The sequence below is a fragment of the Fringilla coelebs genome, assembly GCF_963513975.1.
Source record: "Fringilla coelebs genome assembly, chromosome: 3".
Lineage (NCBI taxonomy): Eukaryota > Metazoa > Chordata > Aves > Passeriformes > Fringillidae > Fringilla > Fringilla coelebs.
In genome coordinates, this window is record NC_140030.1 from 57,876,274 (window position 1) to 57,904,186 (window position 27,913).

At 39.3% G+C, this 27,913-nt stretch overlaps 1 protein-coding gene across 2 annotated transcripts; it reads left to right on the forward strand.

Annotated features, from left to right (window-relative positions):
* The first annotated feature begins 1,353 nt into the window (after positions 1–1,353).
* WTAP (WT1 associated protein) lies at positions 1,354–26,937 on the forward strand. Of its 2 annotated transcripts, XM_084203633.1 has the most exons (8): positions 1,354–1,576; positions 5,680–5,717; positions 5,801–5,856; positions 10,582–10,640; positions 12,218–12,345; positions 18,855–19,033; positions 23,749–23,903; positions 25,711–26,937. In XM_084203633.1, the coding sequence occupies exons 2-8, from the start codon at positions 5,688–5,690 to the stop codon at positions 26,295–26,297; spliced, it is 1,194 nt and encodes a 397-aa protein (XP_084059759.1). In that variant the 5' UTR covers positions 1,354–1,576; positions 5,680–5,687; the 3' UTR covers positions 26,298–26,937. The 2 variants fall into 2 exon arrangements, 1 of the variants encoding a protein (XP_084059759.1); XR_014616069.1 differs by lacking the exon at positions 25,711–26,937 and having other exon boundaries at positions 18,855–19,584; positions 23,749–23,883.
* Positions 26,938–27,913: the final 976 nt, after the last annotated feature.

Sequence of the window (27,913 nt, forward strand, 5' to 3'; positions counted from 1 at the left end):
TCAATTTCTTCTCCTGCTTGGTTTATATGCATTTTTAGTATTGTAATATTTACATTTGCAAACAAGAAAATCAAGTCAATTTGCTACATTAATGTTCTTGTTAAGGCCTACTCTAATGTTCATCTCTCATGCTGACATATCCTGGGATGGCTTCATCAGTAAATTGGTATCTTGAATGCTTAAAACAAATATCTGCAAGAAAAGCGGGAGCAAGTAACAACCATACAGTAATCATAGTGTATCATTTTCCACTTTTAAATGAGGTAAGATTTCAAAGGCATTTATTCAGGTCCTTTCTCCTTGTGGTCACCTTACCACTTTACTTCAGGCAGCTACACCAAATCACTTGCAGCGTGGTTTTTAAACGTTTTAAGTTCTCACTGAAAAATCTGTGTATTCATATCCACACATACATGTGGATGTGGGACCACGTGCAGTGGTTCGATTCTGTAGTGATTATATTGTTTCTGCTACCAGGAATAGTCAGGAGAGATTTGTGGAGCACCTTCAGCACTGACATAGTGAGTGACAATTTCATCTGTGCAACCCAGGTGACAGACTAATTTAGCCTGCAGCAGCTTTACGACTTTGCCGACAAAAGTATTTACCCAACAGCACAGCTTGCAAAGTCACGGATAGTAAGAAGGATAAACTTTATTTTAAAGCACCAGCTTACTGCTAGACCGCAACGAAGGGCAAACTTTATCGGTTTTTATTCCCCGACGCGGAAACTGATGTTTCACTTCTTTGGAAGCAGCTGGAATTTAAGTCCTGTATCTTTCACTAGTGGCCGAGGACACTGACTCGCACCGACGCCGCCGAGCGGCGGCCGGCGGGCAGGCAGCCCCACCAGTCCCGCCGAGAAGCCCGGCGCCCATCTTGCGCTTTATTTACTGCTGCGCGTAGTTTTCCTTCCCAGAGATCCCATCTTCTCCACCCCCCTTCCGGGAAGGCGCCAAACACTCTTCCCAGGAGGCGCCGGGTCCCGCTCCCCTCAGCCGCTCCGGGAGACGGGCGCCGCTCGCCCCATCCCGCCGGACAGCGGCGCCCCCCGCCGGCAGGAGGCCGCGCAGCCCTCGTATCCGCGCGGTGCCGCGCGGCCTGTTCGGCCGACGGGCTTTAAATCAGCGTTCTAATAACCCGCGGGAGCCGCCTTTTCCCGGCGGGGCGAGCGGCGATCTCCCGCAGCGGCTGCCCCGCAGGCGGGCCGAGGTACCCGCGCCGCGGCCCGGCACCGCTGCGGAGCCTCTCGCCGCCGCCACCCCCCCCCACGCCGGGTGCGCGCGCAGCCCCGGCCGCGGGGCGGGGCGGGCGCTCATTTCCTCCCTGGGCGCCATTTTGTAGCGCAGAGAATCCGCAAATAAAGAGCGGGCGGGAGCAGCGTGCGGGGGAGCTCGGGCGGGGGGAGGCGCGGCTGTCCTGGCTTCGGAGCTGGTGGCGGTGGCGCCCGTGCAGCTGGCTGCGGCAGGCGGGGAGGTGGCAGCGGCGGCGTTTCGCCCCTGCTCGATGTGAGGCGGAGCGCGGCCCAGGCAAGCGGCGTGCGAGGGGCGCGGGGCCTCCGCGCTGCAGGCGGGAGGTGAGTGGCCGTGCGAGCGCTCCGCCCCAGCGGGACGGACGGACCGGGCAGCCCGCGGTCTTAGGGTGCCGAACCTCAGCGGCGCCTCCATCCCTCACTTGGGGCGCGGGGGGGAGGAGCGGAAGCACTTAGAGCCATTTTGTACGAGGCCCCGAAGCCCGGCCTGGCCGCGCGGCCGGGATCATCCTCCTCTTGCCTTGGGTTGCTGCCGCGCCCCCGGCCGCGGGAGCCGCGTTTGGTGCTTCCCTTGTGGAAGAGGAGCGAGGGCGGCGGGGCGGGCACTGCCAGGGCTGGGGGGCGGCCGCAGCAGCTGGGTCTGTCAAACACCTGCGGCTGCGGCCCTCGGAGGGGGGTGGGGGGGGGGTGGCACTCCCGCGGTTGCTGAGGCGAGTGTGAGGGCTGAGCAGTTACGGGGCTATTGTGGAGCTTTTCTTTCTGAACGTCAGAAGGTTCCTTAGTACGAGGGAGACAAGGAGCTACTGGAGGGGGTCCAGGGGTGGGCCACAAAGGTGATTTGGGGTCTGGAATGTGTCTGTTGCGAGGAGGGACTGCGTGAGCTGGGCCTCTTTACTCTAGGAAAGAGAAGACGGAGAGGGGCTCTCATCAATACATACAGATATCCTAAGGGCGGGTGCTATCTTAAAGTGAAGGGTGCCGAACTCTTTTTAGTGGTACCCAGCGGGAGGACGAGGGTCAGTGGCCATAAACTAAAACACAGGAACTTTCATCTTAACATGAGGAAGAACTTCTTTACATTGAGGGCGGCAGAACAGGCTGCTGTGGTGGTGCATTCCCCCTTAACTCCTTCCCAGGCTGCAGTGTGAGCTGAGAAATTTTTGAGCAATCTCGAGCACACTCATTCGGGACAGCTGCCCAGGCAGGTCATGGAATCTCCCTCTCTGGAGACATCCAGAACCCACCTGACATGTTCCTGTGGCCCTGCCTTGGTGGGGACGGGGCGGGGGGGGGGTGTGTTGGACTGTGTAATCCCGAGAGGTTCCTTCCAGCCCTAACGATTCTGTAAATGATATGTTTGTATATATATGTACACATATATGTGCTTTGGGAGCTGGGAGCCCATACTGGGGCTTTCCCCATCGAACTCTTTCTTGGTATCATTAAAATAACTCTTAGTTTGCGTATAACAAGTAAAGCCTCATACCTGATTCATTTACTTTTGTTTATTGAGGTTTTTAAAGAAGTTTTTTAATCCAGTGTTTTATAAGCATTGTAGGAAAGGTGTGGGGGCTTCTATCAGAGTTACTAAAATTAAAATGTACTTTCCTCGTTTCACATTTCTTTTAATTGAAACTGCCATAGAAGCCTAAAGCATTGAGTTGTTCTGAAAATTCTTTTAGTCCCTGTTATTCTAAGCATGGAGTATGGTTTTATGTTCCTTGTTGCCAGGAGCAGATATGCAGGAGCAGTGTGTGGCAGCCACTGTTTCTGCAAAATCATGCAAGTGCTTAGTTAGGATGGTACAGTTAAGCTGTTCATAACATAAATCGCAAAATACAGTTGTGTTAATTCCAGTCAGTTATGTAGGAATGTTGTTTACATTGACTCTTTTTATTGTAGAAAGTGACTCTTCATCATGTTCTTGCAAGATATTTCTGATATGGGTAGGAGAGAGATGATTTCTTGTAGAGTCAAGTCAAGTGATAAGAAGCATCTCTTGATGCACAGTGCTTGAGAAGTTACTGTAATAGATTAAAAGAATGAACATTTCAGTGGCAGTTGTTGTCTGTAGCATAGATTCACCTGTTCGTTGACAGAAAACTAAGGCAAATCACCGTGACTGTTGCTGTGGCCAGCCTGGCGCTGCTGCTGTTTCTGAGAAACGCGGAGCACAACGGTAGCAGTATTCAGCAGTAATAAATGCTCAAGCTTCTGCTGAGTTACTCCCAGTTCCCAAAAAGCCGTTGCAGAGCAGTAGCAAGGTGAAATACGTATATGCGGAAAGAGCACTAAGTGTTTATCTCTAGATATTATCAACCTAACTTTTCCAGAATAGCCTATGAAATATTTTTAGCTAGTGTGTTTTTATTTTTTAGTGTGTGGTTTTATCATAGCAAGTAATAATAGGTGGCAGTAAGTTAGTAACTTCTGTAATAGAGTTGCCCATAACTTCAGTCTTTTGTGCTCTTGTCTGAAAGCAGGAGGTGGTTTTGTAAATAGTGATGTGCTGGGTGTAGAGGTTAGAGTAGCCTGGTCTGGTGCTGGAATTTTGTGGGAGGTCTGGAGATGCAAGGTTTGACTACCTTTGCATTGGAGCATCAACCTTTGATTTCTTGTAGTCATGATTGTGACAGCAGTTGTATGCTTATAATTGCCATATGCTGCAGCAGATCTTTGGGGGAAATCCATGTTTTTTGGTACTTGTGTCCTTCTGCTACTTTTCTGGGGAACACGCATGTAATGACTTGACATGTGTGCACCATTTAATCAGTGTTAGCTGTAGTTGTGTGAGACATCTGAAAAGCATGTTTCTGTCAGGAACTTAGCACTAGCTGAGATCTTCAAGACTGCTTCCAAACTCCAAAGGAGTTAAAAGCTCGAAAAATCTTTGGCAAAATTACAGTGAAGGGGAAGGTAGGCAGCCTAAATACGGGGGTCACAAGCATTCCCTCTGTAATCTCAAGTTACTCTGAGTGATTGAATTGGGCACTGGCAATTTGTAGCAGCAGCCTCTTACGCTTGTATTTTATATTTGAGGTATGTTTTTGGTAAAACAATTTCAAATAAGGAGCTGCATGCAGAAGTTCATGCAAAATGCTTGAGTAACTTCTTGTTAGCAGGAAGGAAGGGGGTGGGAGTGAAGGTGGCTTCTTAGTTTAGGGAAGCACTTAGGTGCCTGTGTGTTACTAAGCCTAGCAACAGGAAGCTGCCATTCATTAGTGAGATGCTTCTACTGAATGTTTTCTTTCTGTGGGTTCTAATGTCAGTATTTATTACAGGAAGGGACTGTGAGTGTTGGTTGTTTTGTTTCTTGTTAACGAGGACCTTGTTTAGTAGGGTACTGCGTAGCTGTCAGTGGTGTTAGTGCGGGTTGAAAACTCTGCTTCATTGGAATGTATTTGCATGTTTTACTGACCAACAGTTTTAGGATTTGGAAAAGGTGAATTGGCTCATTGAGTGTCATTGTGAAAATACTAAGGTAATCCATAAAAATAATTGAGAAAATAAAATATCTACTCCTTAAGAGCATTGTTTCTTTAAAGCTAAGTGTTCATAACTAAGGAGTTGATGCATCCTTTCCCTGGTACATGTGCAGTAGTAGCTTTACAAGCTTGTCAGCTCTTAGAATTTTATGCAACTTTCCCACTGGAAAGCATATTGCAAAGATCCATGCGTCCAGCAAACCTTGCATTTATTGTTACTTGAATGTCTGTAAGATTTAGGAACTCAGTATTTCTTACATAATCTTAGTTGTAGAAAGTACTGTGTATTACTCTTTAGAGATAAGGAAACACATCCTATAACTCAGAACAGTGTGAATATTTAACCTAGCAAAATGCAGTCCTCTTGTGCTCTGTATGCACCAGAAGAATTCAGTTTGATGGCCTATCTAAGCTGTTTTGCATCCTACTTTTCCTGAGAATATTCACACAGGTTTTAAAATAACCATACTTCCTGTTTGTTTGAATCTTAAGAGAATAAGTACTTGCAAGAACATGTTGCAATGTTCACAAATTATTCTTTTATTCTGAGGAGGAGGAGCAGTAGGATAAATTGCTTTCCTCGGACCCTGATTATCCTTTACCTTGTAAAATACAATGTTATGTAGATGCATACTAAATGTCAGTTTGATACAAAGTTGGGTGGTTTGATTAGTTAAATAGGAAGGATTGATTACTGATTGGCTTTTTAGATAGAAATAGAAAGTTTGAGGTAATTTTTAGAAAAAATGCAGCTGACTTTATCTAGATTACAGGAGCAGATGTGTCACGGTGTTTTGTACTCTGGTGCCACATTGTGCGGAACCAATATTTCAGTGGTATAATATTGCAAACCAAAACAATTAAGGCTATAAGTAAAAGTTTCTGACTTGTTCAGTGTTCTGTTTACACTAAATAAAACTCCTTTTTTTCCTCTCCCTTCAGAGTTCACAATGACGAATGAAGAACCTCTCCCAAAGAAGGTATGTGTAAAATTACTTGTGACTTCACCCTTCCAGGTAATCGGGACAACTTGATAAGTTATGCTTTTCTTTTTGCTTCATAGGTTCGCCTTAGTGAAGCAGATTTTAAGGTTTTACCTAGAGATGAGCTTATCCTAAGGTAACGTAAAAAGTCTTTTTTTCATCTCAACATTTTAATGAACTTCCTGTGGAAGATGTGTGAATTTACTCTTTCATTGTCTTTTAGCATCCTTGTTCTGAAAAACAGTTTTATTTGTTTCCTAATGTAGCTCTTCTGTAAAGTTCTCCTCTTGTCTCAAATATTTGTAGTTTGAGAGGGAACACTTTTTCCCAAGAGGCAAAATCCTTAATAGTATTTTGTAGAACATGAGTACAAGTGTTTTTATTTCTTCACTCATAAGTAGAGAAGATATGATTGCTTACATTCCTTGATAGATAGCAAGCTATTTTGAACATCAGAAAAATGTCAACTCTTTACTTCTCCAGTACTTTTTTACGCGTTCTTAGTCCTTGCAGTTGTCTTCTCAGCATGTTCAGATATTAACGGAAAAATGTTAAAGTGAAGTTTTCATTGCTTAGAACTTTGATAAGAGAGAACCTGGCTGTCTTTTTAACTTTTCAGATAGCTTAAGTGTCACCATGGGAACAATTACAGGAAATTCTGACCACCTGCTTAAAGAAACCACCCCAGGCCACTTGTCTCTCTATGCCTGAATTCATAAGCCGGGAGCTATCCAAACTAGCCTTCTGTGGGGCATCTGTTTATCTGCTGGAATAGTCTGTGCATTTTGGTAAACGTTAGTTCTTGGCTTCTTGTACGCTGAGTTATTAGCCTTATTAGGGTCTGAAGGTAAATTTTGCTGTTTCATAAAACAAAGACTAAATTGTGTAGAAGCAAGGGGTTATTACATATGCAACACTTAGTGTACATGGTGATCAGTTATCCTCCCTTCTAGGTGAACTATCCTGCCAGCTACTTTTAGGGTGACAGTTTTTTTCCAGGGAGTAAACAGTCTGGCTCCATATGTTTAAAACAAGTTTCTGTTTGCTTCTGAGTATCCAGTCTTTTGGGTTGTAAAGAAAAGTGTATTTAAACAGTAAGAAAAAGTGCTTCTTTCATAAGATGTTTTGGCCCTGTGATCCTTTTTATAGAAAACTCCTAAGTCTCCAAAGCTGTACCCTTAACTTCTGCGTTAAAATTCATGTGAAGGTACCAAAGCATAGATTCTGTGCCACTTGCTTTCTGACTGATAGTGTGAAAACAAGAAGAGATTGTCAGTTGTAATCAGTTTCTGTAACTTGCAATCATTAGTTGCTACATAGAAGAGATGAGTTTCCAGCACATATTCAGGGGAGAATGTGATGGAATGCCCGCAAGGAGGTAAAGTATGTCAGCAGCTCGCCTGTGTTGATGAAGAGGCAGAAGGGAATTTGCTAATGACAGCCATGTTGCTATTGAGTCATCTTCTTAGTGTGTAGAAAAACTAACATGCTCTCAAAAAGGGCACTTAATGAATTTAAGGAATATAACTGTTCAATATATGCAGAAATGGAAATTTATGTTCCATTTTGGTCATGTCCATTTTATTAGTTTGCATAGGTCAGTCTTTCAAGCACTTTTTTTGTATGGGGGCAAATGATGAATTTCTAGTAAGTTCACCTCTAATTGGGATTTTATGTAAAACTAGCAATTATTGCACTAATTGCTGGCTTCATTTGTATGTGGGAATAAAATATTTTTATTACACATATTTTAATCAATGGCATTTCTATTACTTTGAGATGTAGAAAAGCCTGTGTTCACCTCTAGATTGTCTTAAGATTTGGAATGTGGTTTTTTTTGGTCTGTGCTTCAGTGAGGCAAATGCTTTTTGAGATGTGTAATCGCCTTTTAGTCTTTTAGGTAATAAGTCACCATTGCTGTACAGTTGCAGTTTTGAAATACATACATAGAAAAAATGGGGGGTTTGGTCAGTTTCTGTGCCATGAGTCCAAATTTTACTATTCTTTTCCATGAACTACAGAATTTAGGTTTGTTCATCATAACTTTTGTTGACTAAACGTGAGCAGAACCGACATAGCGCCTTTAGACCTGACCTTGAATTTCTTCTTGTCTCATGACTTGTTGCTCTGGAGTCATCTTAAAATTTCCCCTTTTTAATGCAGTAGTTAGTTTGACTGTAGGAGCTTCTGAAAGAAAGAAGAGCCAGGACCACGGTAAAGAAATATTCTGTGGATCATAGCTAAAAATCTGATCAGTATTGCCCTGGTCAATTAGCTGAGTGGTTACCTGGTAAAACACTGAACCACTCTGATATACACAAGTATTTCTGAGGAACTAAACTTCAGTTAACAGGGACTTAGAGTCAGTCATTTTTTGGAATGGCCTGGGTTCAGTGTGTGTCTTAACCCCTAACTGCTGTAAAACATTTACTGTGAACCCCAAAGTTCAGCATAAAAAATGGGTGCTTCAAGAAAAATTATTTAGGACTTCATAGCTTCAAATTACCTCTATAAAGTCTGCTAAATATTTTCAGAGGATTAAGAGAATTAAGTAACTGACATAATGCTGCTTAGTTACCTTCCAATTCTTGTGAGACTGTAAGCAATCCCTTGAACACAGAACAGGTTCAGGAGTGTCCTCCCAGTTCTCCTGTGTCTGTTCTTGAATGCCTTTCCAAGTAGCACTTTGGTGAAGCTCTTCAGGTTATTAATTTTGAACCATCAGATTATGGACATAAACTGCCATATTGAGTGGAAAGCAAACTGATGGGAGGAAAAAAATCTGCCTTTTAGCCTTTGTCATTCTTCCCCCACTCAGATTCAGTGATGAGCTGCCTTAGTCTGCTACAGATATGCTGGAAGGCATAATCTGGGGCAAGGCAAGGAGGTCGAGGGTCTGGCTGTGTTCCCTCCCAAGATCTTGCCCATTCCTGGTCTACTGGTGAGGGGGGAATGTTGGAAAATGTGTCTTGATGATGCATGAGCACTTCTAGCAGTGGCTGAAACACTGATTGTTACCAGCTTGTAGCTATGAGTGCAAAAGCACAGTGCTGTGAGGGAAAATTGCCTGTCTCAGCCAGCCCCAGTACAAGTTGCTTGAACTGCAAGACTCTTGACCAGGTTTTTGACAAAATGCCACATCTGAATAGGTATATTTTCCAGAAGTGTTGATAGGCACATGATTTGAAATCCATTACATGGTCTAGTGCCGTCTAGGTTTTCTTTTCCAGGAATTTGGTTCTTGCCTAAATACTAACAGTTGTTGAGAGGTGAGTTAGAGCTGTTATCTACAACATTCTTGGTGACTGTAGGCTACCTGGTTTGTTTGTGGGTGGTTATTTCAGAGGTTCTTTTCCTTTTTTTTCATTCAGCTAGTCATCTGGCATGTCTACTTAGCTTGTGTAATTTCACTTGCTCTGTATATTGCTCCTGTTAGGGGAGTGTGGGGGTCTCATGATTTTAGAATTACTGGGTTTGGGCTGTAACTTAAAAGTGAAGTAGTTCTGTACATTTGAAGACCAACTGTTTATTGCACGTCAGTTTTTTAATGTAAAATTAGGTTCTTTCTTTCTAGATTTGCTGTTTAGTACGCCATTTCAGTTTTACTTCTGGGAGATTGAAATCTCCTGAACTAACATAGAATTTTTAATGGTCAAATGGTGAAACTTCTTAGAGCAAAGAGATCAGTTTAAGGCTTAAGTATGAATACTACTGCTCTTTTTTACAGAGCTTTGAGAGTTTGTTCATGCTGTTGCCATGTTCAGCTGAAGAGATGTAAAATTTTGTTGTTGCTTGAAGGAAGAAATCTCGTGATTTCATTTCCTTTTCCCACCGATGTGGTCTTCTTTGCTGTTACAGATCTCTGATGCTTTTTAGACCCTTAATGTGCTGTTTGAATTCACTAAATGGTCCAAATTACCTATTGGTAGATTTTATAGTTTCAATTAAAGTAGTGGGGTAGGTTAGAAAGTTAAAATGGAGCAGTGTGATGAGTCTGGCGGAAAATACGTGTCGGAGAGAGAAAGTAATGGGGAGGAGGGAGCAGACAACCTCCTATGGTGGTGAGCTATTAGATGAATTTTCTTTATAATGTGCAGTTGTACCATCATGAGGAACACACATAGTTAGGTGCAGAGTACGACTTAAAAATCCCAAAACGCCATGCTGTGAACTTTTTCATTAATCATTTCATGCTAAACTTTGCAGCAGCCTTTATTTGCTACTGATTTGATGGTTTGTATAAAATACAGTGCTGTTTTTAGGTGATGTTTTTTGACTGCAGATGAATTTCCTAAATTACATGTTTTCAAAGAGTTACTAAACTGTTTGGCTTAGGGATGATGGAGGTAATCAGACAGTGGCATTAACCTGAATGAGCTGATATAACTGCTTAACCTAGACTGCCATTTCTACTGTTACGATACACTTCTGCTTGTCCTGTTCACTTGGTAACATACTTAATGTTGTATTTGTCTCACACTTTCTGTTGCAGAATTTTGTTTAAATTGCTCTGCTATGAGAATAAGATGCATGTAGGGTACTGTACAAAGATAACAAAATAAGTAGTGTTTGATCGTAATGTTTGTCTAAAATACTGATTTTTAAGATGTCAGTTTTAAGTGTTGTAATACACATCTACCACTTTGTTCCTCTGAGATGCAAAGCAAATTTAACTATTTCCACAATCAAAAGCTCCTTTTTTAACACTGGAATTGTCTTTTCTGCAATTGTGTAATTCCTTCTTGACATTTTCTGATCATGGTATCAGTGTGTGCTCTGAAAGCTTAGGAATGAGATGCCTTGATTTAATAAACAGAGCTTTAGAAAATTCTTTTTTTTTTTCTTTTTATGTCTGTGACAGGTGGAAACAATATGAAGCATACGTGCAAGCTCTGGAGGGCAAGTACACAGACCTTAATTGTAAGTTAGCTGGGTTTCAAAATGGTGCACATTATCAGACTGTATAAAGCAGAGTGATTGAGTAATATGTGTGCTTTCTAGAAGTGCTAGAAGTAAGATATAATAATCTGTTATGTCAGTTACTTGTTAGGAAAACAGCCCATGTTTTTTCTACTGTAAGTTTTCAGCCTCTCCCAGCTTTCTTGCCAACTTCTTTTCAAGTTGCAAATTTCTCCCACCATCTAAAAAGTCTTATTTTTGCATCTATAGGACACAGACTGCTGGGGAGGAGAAAGCTTCAAAGCATAACCCTATAAATAGGTGTACTTTCAGAACTTTACCATTACAAAAGGAAACTGTCTACTGAAATACTCCAGCAATGTCTGTGCCTTTAGTAGTCTTACAGGATTGTAAGGCTGGGAGGAGAAAGTGTTTAGAGGTAAATGTCTGAAATGAGTCCCCAAGGATTGTTTGATCTGATTAGGCAAATTTGATTGTCATTCTTACATGGTCATTAAAACTTATCTTTTGGAAGATAATGTGGGGAAAACATCCTACTCTGAAATGATAAAATATGAATACATTCTGGGAGTGACTGAACAGTCAGTCCTAAGTCACTTTTAAAAGTTGTATTGCCAGTTAGGGATGGTATATTTCCTGTTTTCCACTCACCTTTTCAGTCTAAATACTTAAAGATGTAATACCACTGAGTTTGAAGGGTATTTTTCTGTCAGTCCAAATGGATGTCCTCTTTTGCTGTTACCTCCTTCTTCTACTGCTGTCTCATATTTTGGATTTTGGAGAGAATAAAATAGAGCACATGGAAACAGGTGATTCCATTCACATCTCAAACTGTCTAAATGTAGATAAATAAGTTGTTTCAACATTCCTAGTTTCTTGATTTTGGAAACAGTACAGGCCATAGTAGTCAGTGTTAATAAATTATCTGCAAGGATTTCTTTAGAAATCATTGTTCTGAAGCAATTAGTGATGTTCAGGTTATATTTACAGCTGATTATTCTCCAGAAATTAGGAAAAAATGAAAATCTAAATTTTTCAAATTTTTGTCTTACATCTGACAAGTAGTAGAGTGAATGTATACATTTGGTATTGAGCTGCTTGCATGTGTTTTTGTTTGAGCAATTTGGAAATGTACTTCCTTCTCTTTTATTTCATACATAATTTTTCATAAATGTCTGTGGATCAGCAGAATTCTAGTTGGGACACAATGTTCTTTAATGTCTTACTGTTTACTCATGGAGTGTTGAGACCAGTTTGAGCAGTATTTTACAGACTGCAGATTGATTTTTGCACCACAAAGTGATTTCCTATACAAACATGGAAACATCTTGAAAGTTTTAGTAAGTCTTAAAGAAGGACCAGGAACATGGCTTTAAAGCCAGCTGTTGTTAAGCTTTTCCAATACTTAATGACATATTGTTTTTTGTTTATGCTAGTTATAAACATGCCTGCAAAAAGTCTAACTGTTTGACTTCTGTTTATGAATTTGGTTTTTAGATTCTTTTAGCTTTCTTTTTAAAACTTCCTATGAGAGGGTACTATAAAACATGCTTTCTCTGTGTTGTTGCTTGTGTTAGCTAACGATGTGACGGGGCTGAGAGAATCTGAAGAGAAGTTGAAACAGCAACAGCAAGAGTCTGCCCGAAGAGAAAATATTCTGGTGATGAGGCTGGCAACTAAGGAACAGGAGATGCAAGAGTGTACTGTAAGTATTTGGAAAGGATAAGTGTGTTTCAACTGTTGTAGCAACATCAGCTGTTAAGCCAGTACCTATGAGCTATGCAGTGTTTTTTGTGTATCTACACTATTGCTTTTTCTGTGTCTAAAGACACAGCAGGGTAGTTTAATTGAATTGGAAAAGATCACTTTTCAAAAGATTTTTTTTTTTAAAATATTAGTTATTGCTGTTGATTTTCAGCAGCAGTTGTGATTGAAGCTTGGTTTACTTCAAACCAAGCTAATTCTTGCATGTGCCATGCTTACTCTCTTCTGGCCTTTATCTGTGGAGCGTATCTACAAAAATGTTACTTCTGAGTATCATTAGAGTTAGAAACAAAGTAAGGATATGATTGTGTTTATTTGGTTTCTTTTAGGAGGTTTTAGGCTGACACGTTGCCTTTGGGTAACGGTGTAAGCCTATTTGTAAGCCACTGTCTGTTGGACTGGATAGGTGAAGTTGCTACTGACTTATTCAAAGTTCTTTTGAAATTTGGCAGATCTTAATTTCTACTGTTCTGAATATGTATTTTGTTGTTCTTTGTTTCTTGCTCCTTCATTTCTGGGCATTTTCTGTGACTTTTACATCTGTGTTTAGTTTTGGTTTCTTGGAAACTATCTCATATTGGATTACCTTCCTAACATAAATTTTCATTCTGCTTGAATCTGGCAGCTTCTGAAAGGATTGTAAAAAGTTTGTTGCTAGTTTCGGTAATACACTCTTTAGAGTTTCTCTTACGAAAAATAGAAGCTCTGTGCAAAACTAATAACTAGTGTTGTAGTTTTCCTTTGCTTTTTAAGTCTTCCTTTCTTTTTTGCCGGAAGTTTTTCAGAGCAGTCAGGTATAGTAGTGTGACTGAACTCCGTACACAGTATTTTCACTGCTCTTAAGGTCATAAGATCACTTTTAGTTCACAGTGTTATAAACAGGAAAAAGAGGATTAAGCTTACTTTGCTGTGGCAAAAAACAAAGCCCAGAATCATTTGGGTTGGAAGAGACTTGGAGTTTCTAGTCCAGCTTGCCTGTTCAGAGCAGGGTCAGTCAGGCCAAGTTACTCAGGACAGGACTGTGCATTATTGGCTTTTAAGCACCTCCTGAAATGGAGACTGCAAAAGTCTTTGGTGACCTGTGCCAGTGTTGAATCACTGACACAGTAGAATGTGTTGTTATGTTTAAGTGGAACTTCCTGTGTTTCAGTTTGTGCCCATCATCTTCTGTGCTTTCAGTGGGCATCATTGGCTTTGCTTTCTTTACTCCCCATCAGGTATTTATGCACACTGGTAACATCTCCTGAGCTTTCTCTTCTCTAGATTGAGCAGCCCTAACACTTTGAACCTCTGCTTGTGTGTCACATGCTCCAACCCCTTAATCAGCCTCACAGCCCTTCATTGGCCTCACCCTGATATGTCTGTGTCTCTCTTGTACTGCGGTGTCCAGAGCTGGACCCAGTACTCCAGATATCTCACCAGTGTCAAGTCAGAGGAAGGATCACTTCCCTCAGCCTGTTGGCAGCACTCTGCTAATGCAGCCCAGGATGCCAGTGAAGATCTGTTCTGGTACTGGACTGCAACGCTTCCCTAGTTGTAAGGCTACTGTATTGGTCCTGCTTCACTTGTGGAGTTGTACTGATAAATTCTGCTATGTGGAACAGCAGTGATAACAGTTTTTTTTTTTCTTTTGAACTTCTTAGCATATAGGTAAAGCAGTAAATACTATAAATAAATAAATAAAAAGAAATATAAGTTATTCACCAAAAACAAATTTGTGTGTGCTATATTTGCCTTTGTTCCTTCTTTGAAGTGAAAAACTTCAAGTATTTAATGCTTTGAATTTGACTATCGTGAATGATTTGAATATCATGAAGACTATAGGGGTTTTGTTTGCACTTGTTAGATGTTTATAGCTGCATAGTCTTTCCAGAACATCTGTTTAGAAGAACTTCTGAACAGCTTTTATTTTCAGTGTGCTTTAAAAAAGAAAAAAAGGGTGGGTAACAAGCTACCAAAAAGAAACAAAAAACAGACACATGCCCACACACTCGGGTGGCTTATATTTCTCCTGCTCTTGATTCAAGAATAAGAGGATATAATCTCCACACTACATGGAGGTGGGAAGATGCATCCTTGAAGAAGAGGTGCAAAATGGGTACACTGGAGGTATATAATGGAGACAGGGTCACCTTTAGGTGTTTTCAAGTTTGAAAATGCACATAGTTTAAAGAAGGTCTGAAGGACTGCTTGGCTTTGTACTACTAGAGAGTATTTTTTCCACTACAATAACAGTAGAAAAATGTCATTTTGGATAAGATGCAAAGCTAAGTTACAGGTTGCTAAATCATTTAATAAGTTATTGATCATGTGATATTACTTGACATGCCTGATTTTAATCCATAAAAGAATATTTCCATATTTTATTATAATTAACAATTGTTTTATAGTCCCTACTTACATGTAAAATATACCAGTAACATTTATATGTAAGCCTTCAGTGTTTCCTGTCACATTATAATTAGAAAGCCTGAGCTTTTATGGTGTCTAGTTTCTTGAAAATCTGCAGATGTGTTTTTGGGATATTTTATTTTTATAAACGTACTGCTTTCAAATTTAAATGGTTAAAAACTTAATACCATACCATATTCAACTGCTAGTAGTTGGCAAAGACTGAGTTTTCTGATCACTTGTGTAGAACACCTTGCTTACTAAAGTACACTAGCTCTGTTTTAAAATAGTGTGTGATGAACTCTATTTTGGTGTTTTAATTTTCACCCTTTTTTAAAATAGTAGCTTTTTAGTGTGTTTTCAGCTTATGAAAGTCACCAGTTGTCATCTTAAAGTGTAGGTGTGCATGTCAGAGTAGCAGTAAGAAGAATCATTGCCCCTACTCTCTGTCAGTGCTGTTTTTGAATAAACAAGATGGGAGGGGAGTGCATAGCTCCATTCTCTCTAGTGCTCTGTGCTGAGTCTAGCAGGAGAATATATGGATTTCTTCAGAGCCAGCAGCTTAGTAAAAGTCTGTGGCAAAGTTACAGACTGCTGCAAAGTTGCTCTGTGGTTTTAGGGTCACTAAGGGCTCCTTTGAAGTTCAGGCATTTAACATCCTGTGTGCCCTGTTGTCAGCAGCAGCCTTGAGCTACCTTCCTCCAGCAAGAACAACCCTCTAGAAGAGGTTGCTGCTCTTAGGGAAGTGTGGGTAAGGTATTTGCTATGGCTTCTACGTAAAGCTTTATTTCTGGCAGAAGAGGTGGTCAAGTTAGTGCCACTTCAGGGAAGGGCCTTAACCTCCTTCCAGGCTACTGCACAGTTACTGAGAGCCAGTAAACGGGTAGGCATTTGCAAATACTCGCTGCTCAAATGTGTTTTTCATGGAACAGATAACCATGAGTGGAACTTTCTGTGGGTGCAATTGTAGCACTAGGTGATCATGACTCTTGTGGTTTACCTTACAGCTCTGTTGTGTTTTTTCTCTTCTTAGTTGTGCACTTTATTCCTTCCTTATAAGAAGGATATACAGTTGATCTGACTTAGGTTGCTTATGCTTTCTCTCAGGCACCTGTGATCTGTTTTGTAAGTTCATCATGTTTAGAGTGTCTGTTCTTTGCAGACACTTTGGATGATTTCAGCTGAAAGCATTCAGCTGTTTCCAAGAATGTGAGATCTAGGGGGATTGCAAATGTTATTGTCTGTCTTTAATAAAATAATAAAAATCCACATGAACAAAACCTCACACAGCCTGATGTCCTCTAAATAGACTGCTTTCAGTGCTCTCCTGCCTTGGGTTGAAACAGAAAGAAGGCTGATAGCAAGATTTTTATTCTGTTTGTGAAAATTACCTCTGCTTGTCCATCTGATGGGCTTTTGAAAAATACCAGCTGGTGTGTGCTTTCATGTTTGGGAATATGAAAAGTCTCTAGGCATTTCAGGTGTTAAAGTAGGCATTCCCTGGGGTCTGGCATTGGTCATGACTGTTCCTGTATGTTCAGCTGTAGCTTGAAGTTGGTCCTGACTGTAGGCAAACTCTCCTGCTCCCTAACCCTTACCACCTGGAATATCAGTGGGAGGTGATTCATACCAGAAAGTGATTAGAGGGAGCAAGAATGTGAGGTTTGGACTGGCTGAGCAGGAAGACAGACGTAATTAGGAAATTGTCAGAAAAGGGAAGACATTTGGGGTTGCTTTAGGAGCAGGTCATACTGGAAGGAGGTTGTTAGGTCTTCATGGATGAAAAGCCTGACAGATGAGAACTCTGGAGTTAACAATTTGAGAAAGCACTTGTGGAGGAATTGAGAAAATTAAAGTTGGAAAAAGTGGAGGGAAAGAATGGTCTTTCAGGTTTGGGGAGGGAATGAGCAAGGATTGTTAAGCTTGAGTAAGTTTTTTCTGCATGACTGCTTTAGAAATGATGGTTGAGCTGAAGTCCTGTGCAGGTGCCATCTGCTGGGCTCAGGAGTGTCAGCTGGAGAGACCCCAGTCAGATTGTCAAATAACTGGCACTGCACAGCATTGGCTGGGTACCTCCAGAATGTTAAGTGCATTTCTGGTGTGACTGAGGAGCAGCAGCAGCAATTCTGTGGGCTAGTGATCCAGGGAATCTGTTATGGTTTTTAGATTTACAGTGTAAGAGGGAGGATTCTGGGTCTTGGTAATTCAAGGAACATGGCCTTTCCCCTCCTCCCCCCCTAGATAGTGATGTCTATTAAAAAATGGATTTGGAACAATGTTGCTGTATCATGATTATATATCTGAAATATGTTGCCAGTGAAGTTGTCCATTTTACTGTCTACTAGCTCTAGCCATCACAAAGAATTGACAGATTGCTGGAATACTTCAGTAGCAGAAAATAGAGTGGATAGAAAATATGCATCAATAACAATGCATAAAATTGATCTTTATTCAGTGAGCAATATATTTTGCACTCAGTGAGGCAAAGGACCCGAGAGGTAAAATGCCATCCAAGAAATGTTAGCATAACCTTAATCTGGACTTTCCTGTTTCTAGGTGCATTACCCACATTGTATGTGGATTCTTTATTTCCTTAAAGTATTTATATGCAGTGCCTTATTCCCTTTATATTTCTTTCTGCGCATATAGAACTTTGTCTATTTAAAATTTAAAGTGTGATGATTTCAGTTTTAAGTAGCTAAGTATTTTTATTTTTATAATAACAAATTAATGTGTCAAAGAAAATACTTCTGTTATTGCAGTACCTTTGAAACCACTTGAAATAAAATCCAGGAAATTTTACTGCTTAACAATATCTAAATTAAAACGTTATACTCAATTTAGAAGTGTCGGAGGTTACTACTGCACACTGAGTGTACATGGGACTTCTGTACTTCCTCTTCACCACTGCTGTGTAAAGACCCCATAAGAGTGATTGCATGTACAGGAACATGGTTTAGCTGTCAGTGCTGCTGGCTGTGCTGCGTGTGCCTAGGAAAGGCGAGAGTGCAGGGGGACTCTCCCTTTAGGGTTTGTCAGTTAAACTCTGTTGCTCTCAGCTGGACTGCCTGCATGGGAAGCAAACCATCTGACTTTCAGTTAATGTCTTTTAACAGTGTGTGATTCTGTTCACCTCTTGCTGATGAAGAAATGCATGTGATACAGGGAGCATAATAAATTGAATTTAAGAATCAACACATTCTGTGCAGGCTGTTGCAGTGTTGGTGATTAGCAGGGTTCTAAACATATACTTTTTGTACAATTTTAGATATGTCTGTTGTGGTGGGCTTAAAATTGAAGAAATTTTTGAAGTTAATCCTATTTATTTACATTTGTTTTGAGCAATAAATACTGTATTTAAAAGGAAACCTCTCAGTTACTACTTCTGAAATTTTGACTATTGCAAGTGTTTCGAACATATTAAATTGCAACTCCTTTGGCTTATGGTTTTTGCAAAGAGAATAAAATCCAACCAAAATCTGTTTTAATTGCTGTTAATATTTCAAAATTTTTTTTAGAAATACACAATCTTGCATCCTAAGTGACTGCTGCAGTTGCAAAAAACCTTGGAAGGTTATAAAACCTTTTGTATTTGCTTGTCAATATTTCTTGTCAATTTTTGCTGTAATGTTCCTTAATAACTTCCACTGAACTTAAGTGGGAATTAACTATCTGTTTTAAGCAGATAATTCTTTCCATATGCTCTTTGTTCCCCAGAAGGAGTGCAGGCAGATAGAAAAGAAAGGGGCCATTCTGATGTTCCAGATATTGCTCTGACAAATGTAAATTGACATGTAGAAAATAGTCTTGGCATCAGGAGGGGCATCTGCCATGAAAGGTTAAGCATGGCAGGTGCTTAGGATGGGGGCCTGGGTGAGCCAGCACATGGACAAGGGTGCAAGGTATGCACAAATATTTTTTATCCTGCTTTTTTTGGGTTACAGTGTGATAGAAGGCAAGCTATCTTGATGTTAACTTTGGAGTAACTATTGGTATTGAAATAACTTATTTTTCTTTAATATTGTATGAATAACAGTCTTTTTTTCTTATTTTATGCAGAATCAGATTCAGTACCTCAAGCAAGTCCAGCAGCCTAGTGTTGCCCAACTGCGATCAACAATGGTAGACCCAGCCATCAACTTGTTTTTCCTAAAAATGAAAGGGGAACTGGAACAGACTAAAGACAAACTGGAACAAGCCCAAAATGAACTGAGTGCCTGGAAATTTACGCCTGATAGGTAAACAAAACAAATACTCCCCAGTCAAGACTTCCCTGACAGTCCCACTACGAGAATGCTATGGTGGGACAGCCAAGTACTCGTTTCCACACCAAGACTCAGACGTTTTGAGGCAAAAGCCACATTCTTATACTGTCCAGCTTGTAATGCTTAATGTAAAACTTACCAGATGAACCTTGTGTTTCAGCTTTTTTCTCCCCTTTGCTTCAGAGGCCTGACAGCGTCGGACTATTCTGAAGAAATGGCCATCTTCGAAAAAATCTTTTCTAGAACATGTAGACATTTGCAAAATTGTTCTATTTGAAGAAAATAGAGGGAGAAACAGAAGTCTAAAGTCTGTGGCACACTGTGTCTACAGACAGTTTGGAGAGAGAACCTAGAGATTATAAATCATGAATTGAACATGTAAAATTCCCATAAAATGTAGAAGTGGAATATGCTTCGCTCTTAACCTTGAGCCTAGTGACTTAGAGACACTGTAAGTCAGTTTTGCCAATAAGACTGTGGACTTCCTGCTTGTTCACTGAACTGCTGGGTCAAAACTCAATGAGGTGAATTTTGCATTAAAGAGTTTACTTGCTAACCAGTTTTGAATAGCCACAAGAGTGCTATTTGATATCACAACAGTGGTAGTGTACACATTTGACTGTTTAGCCTTTGGGTGCTCTAGCACTTGATGCAGCCTTAAGTCACTGTTGCTAAATAATGAACTGTTTTCTGGATGGTTGGTAATACTGTGGACGCCTCAAAATTAGGACTGTACAAAAATGTACGTTCCATCTAAATGCAGGTTTAAAATTGTTTGAAGCAATATATATTTGATCACAACTAGCATGTATAAGAAAAACTGGTTGTGATAAGAATTTCACTGCATGTTTTCATGCAGAAATGAGAATTTTTTGATCTTCATTCTAAGAACTGATCTCAAATGCTTAATACAGAAGGCACATGATGGCAACTGTCTTCAGTGTTGGTGGGGTGTTTTTATTCCGTTGTACATCTGGGGGTTTTTGTATTGTGCTTCTCTATAAAATGTGCCTTGAAATAGTTGTAATACATAGTTCAAGGAACACTTCTGGTTATACTGTTGTATCGTGAAACTCCTGGGATGAACGAGAATTGAACAGGTTGTTATTTCTGCATTGTCTCGTTCGCTGAAAACGAAGTCAGCATTATAACAAACCAAAAAAACCTTAAATGCATGCATTTACTTTGGTGGATTCAGTGAAGGAGTTTTTGCTACTCTATTGATGCCTCTGTTCTGTCGTCCCAAGTTACTTGTAAGAGTAGCAATCTGGGACAGTTGGGAGTGCATGTCTAAGGTCTGTAAAGCAAAATGTAGATCTGGTGTAGCATTTGTGTGTTTATTTTTTCCCATAGCAAATAGAGTTCTATTTAGTAATCTGAGGTGTTGATTTTTCAAAACAATTGGGCAGCGTTTTATGACTCAGTTAAAAAAATTCATTTTTAAATTAAAGAGACATTCCGCTGTCACAGAAGGTGATGTATTCTAACAGTTTTGCTGACTTTTTTTAAGATGCCATTACATAATTTTGATTTGGAAGTATCTTTAACTGTTTGTGCTTCAGATGATTAATACGGGATCAAAGAGTAGTATACTTATGCAGGTTTATTTTTTTTTTGCATGAGTAATGAATTAACACCAAAAGAAAAATCCACAGAAAAACTTTACCTTTTTAGAAGTGATATATCTGGAATGATTTTGCTATAGCAGTATCTAAGATTTTATTGATCTAGCATCAAAACAGAGGTAAGACTTAGATTAATAAAATGTTAACGTGTTGCCGAGCCATTTGTAAAGTTCACTACAGTGTGTTGAAAGAGGCATGCCATACAGATTGCTTGTTTCTAACGTGGAATTCAGGAAGTTATTTAATACATTTAGATACAAGTTGGTTGTTTTCTCAAGTCTTCCGGCTCTGAATGTGAGTACAACTGAGGAGAGACAAGTAACTTGCCACTTCCTTTCAAACCCAAGTGTCAAAAGAAAATGTTATTTCCTTAACTACAACATCCCCTAATTTGCATCATATAATTTTAGGTCAGTTGTGTGAATGTGCATAATCTACACATGTAGTGGCTGGAATATAGAAAGTTAGTTATTTCCTGGTAAATAATAGAGGCTTTGTTAACTGGGTTAAGATTTTACTGGTTTTATTTCTTGAAAGGTGAAGAAATTGGCTCATGTAAAATATTTGTAAGGTTTTTTTCATTCTCTTTGCATCTTGGGCCTCCTTCCCCAGTTTTAATTGTCCATCCTTGTACACAACAACTCATTTCATGGCATCTGGCCTAGTTTTTGAAAGAGGCAATGGCCCTATTCAGATCCTAAACTGGTGTTCTTGGGGTGATTAACACATTAACTACAGCCTTAAGCAGAGCTAGCTCTGGACCTTAATGTAGATAAGGCTGTGCAGCATAAACCTTGCTGATGTCTGGAGGGGGAAATAAAAGCACATGTAATCAAAGGAATGGCTATGCTAAGCCATTTTAACCATCATTAAGCAGAGTATAAACTTGGAATAAAAATTAGTTGAAATGCCATTTTGCAGTAAGCCTAGTACAACAAACTTTAGTCTTCTGAAATTTAACCATTTATATTCTTACAGGTTTTGTTGCATGTATGTTCAAGAGGATTTGTGAAAACAATGCTGAACTTAGTTTTACAGTTCATATGAATTAATAGTTATTGTATTTAATTTTCTTGAATGTGCTGGTTTTTTTGTACATTGCAAGGGTTATTCTCTACTAGTACAGAACATCTGGAAAATTTTGATGAGAAGAAATAGCATTATAGGTAACTATGCAAATTTATATACAGGTAATAAATATTTTACATTTTGGCAGGAGTTAACCTGAAGATATTAATGGGATTCTAAAATTGTCCCAATTCCAAGGTAACTGGTACTTGCCGATTCTGCAGTTGATGTTGGTTTGTGAAGAGAAAAGCATTCAATGACTTAAGCATTGTAAAGTTTTTCTATTTGTAGTGATGGTGAATCCATTAACAGGAATATGCAAATGGCTAAAAATCATGTCTGCCTAATAACTTTTGGGATCTGTCACATTGGTTATCTCCAAAGCGGTCCTGCTTTGCACAGAATGAACATCTCTAAGGAAACTTGCATCTTAAATGTGCGACTTGGACTGTATTAGGTCGGCACAATTTAAACTTCAAGGACCTGGCATTGGACATCACATCAAGAAAGAAAACAGGCTGCTGCCTTTAGCAGATTTTCAGGCCTCCAGGACCTTACACAGCCAGATTCCTTCTGGAGCAGCCCATCTGAAAGATTTGGGAAAGTCAGTTGAAAAATGTTAAATGGGGCAGAGTTGGCAGAGAAATTAAAAGTTGTTTAAGGCTTGAGTGCTCAGAAGGTAGTTGATAAGGAATTGCTGTTTTAAATTATTGTATTTTGGTTGCAGAAGAGAACTGTGGCTGTGATTGTAGTGGAAATTTGCTCTTCTACTTTTTTAATCCTCAGTTTTTTTCAGTATTTGTCACTTGTTTAAAAGCATACAGAAAATTACATGACCTTCTTGGTCTTGAAGAGTAATACAAGTCTTGCTATTGAATTCACAATAAAACTGTTCAAGTTTGGGGTTTTGCCAGAGCTTACACTTCTGTAGAAAAGAAGACAGCTTCATTATGGTGCTGAGCCTATTAAAAGGAGAATTGTTTGGGGATGCTATCCTGACTTGGCAGACTAAGAGTCCTAAAGGGCTTTAATTTCTCTCTTTCATGGAGTCAGCTGTATTGCCTATATATTAATTTGCATACTACTTCCTATAATGCTTTACAATGAGATTTTTATCATGAAGATTAAAGATGTGTAACATTAGCAATTTAGTAAAGAAAATCTTGTCAGTTTCTACCTGTTTCACATTTCTTTCAGAAACTGAGTGTCCTAATGATCATTACTTACGATCTGAAATCTGTCAATTTAAAGGAAGTAGATAGATAATATACCCCTTCCTTGATATCCTTAAAATGTTCAGCTACATTTTCATTCTTCACGGTACAAGATGTACTTAAGAAATGGTGACCTTAGAAATCATGCAGTAGAGTGTGCATGTGACTGTCAAACATATAAGTTGTGTTGGAACATGGACATCTCATTTTTTAAACAAGAGTACCTGGACAGCATTTAAAGGAATGTTTAAACCTCTTAAAGAAAAACAGTTGTCAGTATGAAAAATGATAATGAGATTTATTATTTCCCCCAAGCAACTTTTCTTCACCCAAATTCAGTTATTAAATTTCATTACTACAACAAATGGGGAATGATTTTGCTTATAATTTCATCGTGTAGTTTCTATGCAGTCCTTGATCTTTTGAATTGCGAAACACATCTTTAATCAAATGTTTAACTACATTAAGAATTGGCACATGCAAGATTATGCATACTGATAATCCAGATGTTGGTATTAAAAAAGTACAATATGCTTATTCATATTTTCAGTAATAAAACTTGCCTTCCACTTTGTGGGACAGCGACAGAAGATCAACTGGCGTTGGAACAGCATGTGGTAACTATAGGGAGACTTTCTGCTATGACAATTATGTTGAGGCATAATGTTCCTTGAATTGTGACATGCAGAAATCGCATCTCCTTTTTGTCTTTATTTGTGGTTGAGGAAGATAACTGAAGGTTTTATATTCATTTTATGATAGATGGCTCTTTCCTTTGCAGCCAAACAGGGAAAAAGTTAATGGCGAAGTGTCGAATGCTTATCCAGGAGAATCAAGAGCTTGGAAGGCAGCTGTCCCAAGGACGTATTGCACAGCTTGAGGCAGAATTGGCTTTACAGAAGAAATATAGTGAGGAACTTAAAAGCAGTCAGGATGGTAAGGGATTTTTCAACAAAAATAGAAGTTGCCTTGCACTTCTGCAAGTTTAATTTTGTGATGATATACATGATACAAAATCACCTTTGCCAGAATGAAAGGACAGTGTTGAGTAAAATATGACGATAGTAAGTGTTAATTGGTAGTCTTAGTTAAAAAAAATCCTTAAATTTGGGGGCACTGGTGGGATTTGCAGCTCCAGTAATGCAGTGTTTGAAATCGAAATTTTTATACTGTAAGTCTTGCTATTTAATAGGGAATGGTTAGACTGCATTACTGGTGAATTGGCAAGATGAAAGCTGTTAACATATAGCCTAGGCATGCACTGACAACAGAAAGCTTCTTGTTAACTCTCACTCGTTTGGAATTTATTTTAAAAATTCAACTTTTCAGCAATGCCTAAGAATATGAAAAACTGATATTATTTTTCCCTTTGGTAATTCAGATGAATGAAAATGTCTCATCGTGTTTATGGTCTAAATTTTGCAACGCTGTAAGCCTAAATTGAAATGATCTAAAAACTCTGACCTCTCGCACAATTTAAATGGAAGGGAAAATACAGGTTAGAAAGTCTTCAGTCTTAAATTCTGTGTAGTGTCAGTGGCTCTTCATAGAATGTTAATTAGGTTATCTGAATATAACCGATATAGGTTCTCCTTGGGGTTATAACCTATATAGACATCACATAGACCTGTGTATTTTTTTTTTTTGTTTTGCATCTGAAGATTGTAAGATACCAAAAACTTGATTTGGCATCCCATCTAAGTCTGAGATGCATTTTTAAGAATAGGTCATATTCCCCAGTCATATTTTCATCTCTTTGAGAAAGCAGCAGTATAAAATAACTAGAACTCTTAAGGTATAGTGTCATTCTGTGGGAATAGCAACTACTGTTTTGATAATGCACTTTGAAATTTACCAAGTATATAATTGAAGCAAGTTTAGACATTCTTTAAAGACTGCTGCTTTTGAATGTAGTAATCTCCAGTGAGTTGCTTCTTCCCCATACATCATTCAAAGATGAGGATACTCCTGCAATAAGTTTTCCTAATGATTGTTTTCTGTAGCAGCAAGAATACTTAAAAAAATACAATATTAAGCAATTTGCATTTTATTTCCTCTGACACACTGATGGGGCACTTGAACTGAAGATTGAATCAGTGTTTCTTATACTGTTTTAGGGTCAAATTTGTTTTGTTCCAGAATGCAATACTAATTGTAAAAACCTTTTTCTGATACATAAATACTAAGACACTGCAATTAGTTAACACTCTGTTGGTAAGAAGGTCTTTTTGTGTTCTCTCTTGAATGATTTAAATTATTAAACACAGTAAGAATTGAAACTTCCTTGAAATATGATGGGAAAAAACCTACTACTTTTGGCTATTGAATAGAGTTTTGCCATAACTCTGATTTGTTACATATGGATATGGTTCGTGATCACTTTTACAGTATCTCTGCCAAGGATCTCTACTTGAGTAAAAATAGTCACAATAGGATCTACTTGCAAAATATTAATTACTGCAATTGAGCTTTTTCCTGATTATCTTCCTTTCTTGCCCAGAAGTTAAATTTTTCTCACATATTTTCAATAGCAGTTTAGGAAATAGGTAGATACCACACTTGTTAAGCATTTTCTCCTTCAGAGGCAGAGTATCAAAATCAGTGCATACCTGATGGCTGAGAAATAGTTCATTGAAAAATTTCAGCATAAAAAGTTGAGTTACAGGATTTTAATTTCTTGTCTGAAATTTAAACTATATATGGGCTATTAAGTGTTTGCAACCAATGTGTTTTCTTTACATAGAATTGAATGACTTCATCATCCAGCTTGATGAGGAGGTAGAAGGTATGCAGAGTACCATTCTAGTTCTTCAGCAGCAGTTGAAGGAGACTCGCCAGCAGTTGGCACAGTACCAGCAGCAGCAGCAGTCCCAGGCCTCCAACCCAGGTACCAGCAGGACTCCATCCTCTGAGCCCACAGAGCAGGGAGAGGCTGCAGGCAAAGACTGCAGCCGCCTGGCAAACGGACCAAGCAATGGCAGCTCCTCCCATCAGCGGACGTCTGGGCCTGGATTTTATAGGGAGGGTAGCGGCACGGAAGATGACTTCCCGGCTTCTCCAGGGAATGGTAATAAGCTATCCAACCACTCTGAAGATAGAACTGGTAGAGGAAGTGGTAGCTACATAAACCAGCTCAGTACTGGGTATGAAAGTGTAGACTCTCCCACTGGCAGTGAAAACTCTCTCACTCACCACTCAAATGACACAGACTCCAATCATGATCCTCAAGAAGAGAAAACAGTGAGCATGAAAGGTAACAGAACTGTGGGTTCTCGTCATGTCCAGAATGGTTTGGACTCCAGTGTAAATGTGCAGGGTTCAGTTTTGTAACATTTTTCTGCAAAATTTTTATACAGTGTCATTAAAATTGGGAGAGGATACTGTCCAGAAGCCGTTTAAATTAGTGCATACTTGTCACAATTTTGCCTTTTTGTGGGTTTCTTTTTGCTTCAATACCTCTGCCACTTTGGAAATTTTAACAGTTAATTACGTTGAATGTTGCTAAAAGGATGTTTGTGTAGCTCAAGTTATTTTTATATGAGTTAATGTGAAGTTGAAATGGAAATTACTTCCATAAAGTATAACATAAATGATGTCTGTACAAATCTGTGTATATCTAGAACCTGTGCTGTGTAAGGGCATTCTTACTCATACTGTTATACTTAACACCACCTTCAAGATTTGTCATAATAGCTGTGGGTTTGACTGCCAAGTTTGCCCAGTACAGTAGTTTTATCACTAAAAAGATGGACTTACTGAAGGAGTCCTGTAGTAGTTTCAGTGTTAATTACAGTTTTTCCCACCATACATCTGTGCATTTTCTCCTTAGGTGACCGAATGTTTAAGAATTGTGTGCATAGTTACTCAGTTTTTAAGAACTGTTGTATCCTGTTGATGCATATTGCTCTGTGACTCCAATATTATCTTACCTGTACTGACCAAACCTAAATAAAAACTTTTAATAATGTAATTTTCTCATTGTTCTGCATTGGCTTCCATGGCTTATTTGTATGTGGTGTATTTATAGTCCTTGCTTTTGAGTTGAATTTGTATCTTTGTCAGTCCTCTCTGATACAGCGTATGCCCAACACATGAAGGTGTAGGTGTGTACTAGTACTAATTCCAAGACAGCCTGATAGTGCTTGTTCCAAAGGTTTTGTCCTTACTGGCAGAAAAAGGGTGGGGATGGGGGGGGGAGGAGAAGTTAATAAAAGTAAAACCTTAGAGTTTGAACCTGGTTTTATTAATGATTATAGAAAAACTGGAAAAACAACCCAAAAAATAAGCCAAACCCAAAAGCTTGACGTACGTAATGGGTAAATGCACAAATTAAACTAAAAAACATAAGGAATTAGCAATTCAGCCTTTTGAACTGGTTAGCTTTGTTTTTAAATGCCTGCCTGAGGAAACTTATTTCTTAACAGGTGCAGAGAATGAAAGCCCTTTAATTAAATATACTCTTACTGCTCAGTAGCAATGAGCTGTGAATTTCAGAAGTTGGATTTCTGGTGTTTATTTTTGATCTACTAGTTTAGTGGTGGTAGCACATGAGCAAGAAGATGAAAAAGCACTGTTCAAGGTAAGACAAAAGTACTTAGTGGTCTATTTTAAGGTGGACTAAAGAGTTTCCCGTTTCAACATTTTTCTACCTGTGAGTCTTGCCAGATGACTAATAAAATTAATGCATATGTAGCTACTAAAATAATAAGTAGTTTAACTGCTTTGCAATTCACTGTGGAAACTTGTTTGAAAGGAGTCTTTCTCAAAAGTTCTAGAGCACACTTGCCTTGGTTTAAATTTACAGTTACAGTAAATCCTTATAGAAGGGCTTCTGTGGTAGCATTTTTAAGTGGCACAAATTAGCATCTGCAGTAATATTGTCCAAGACAAATGGATGTAATTAAAATGCTACCAGCTCTGCTTGTCTGTATTAAAATCATGCTAGT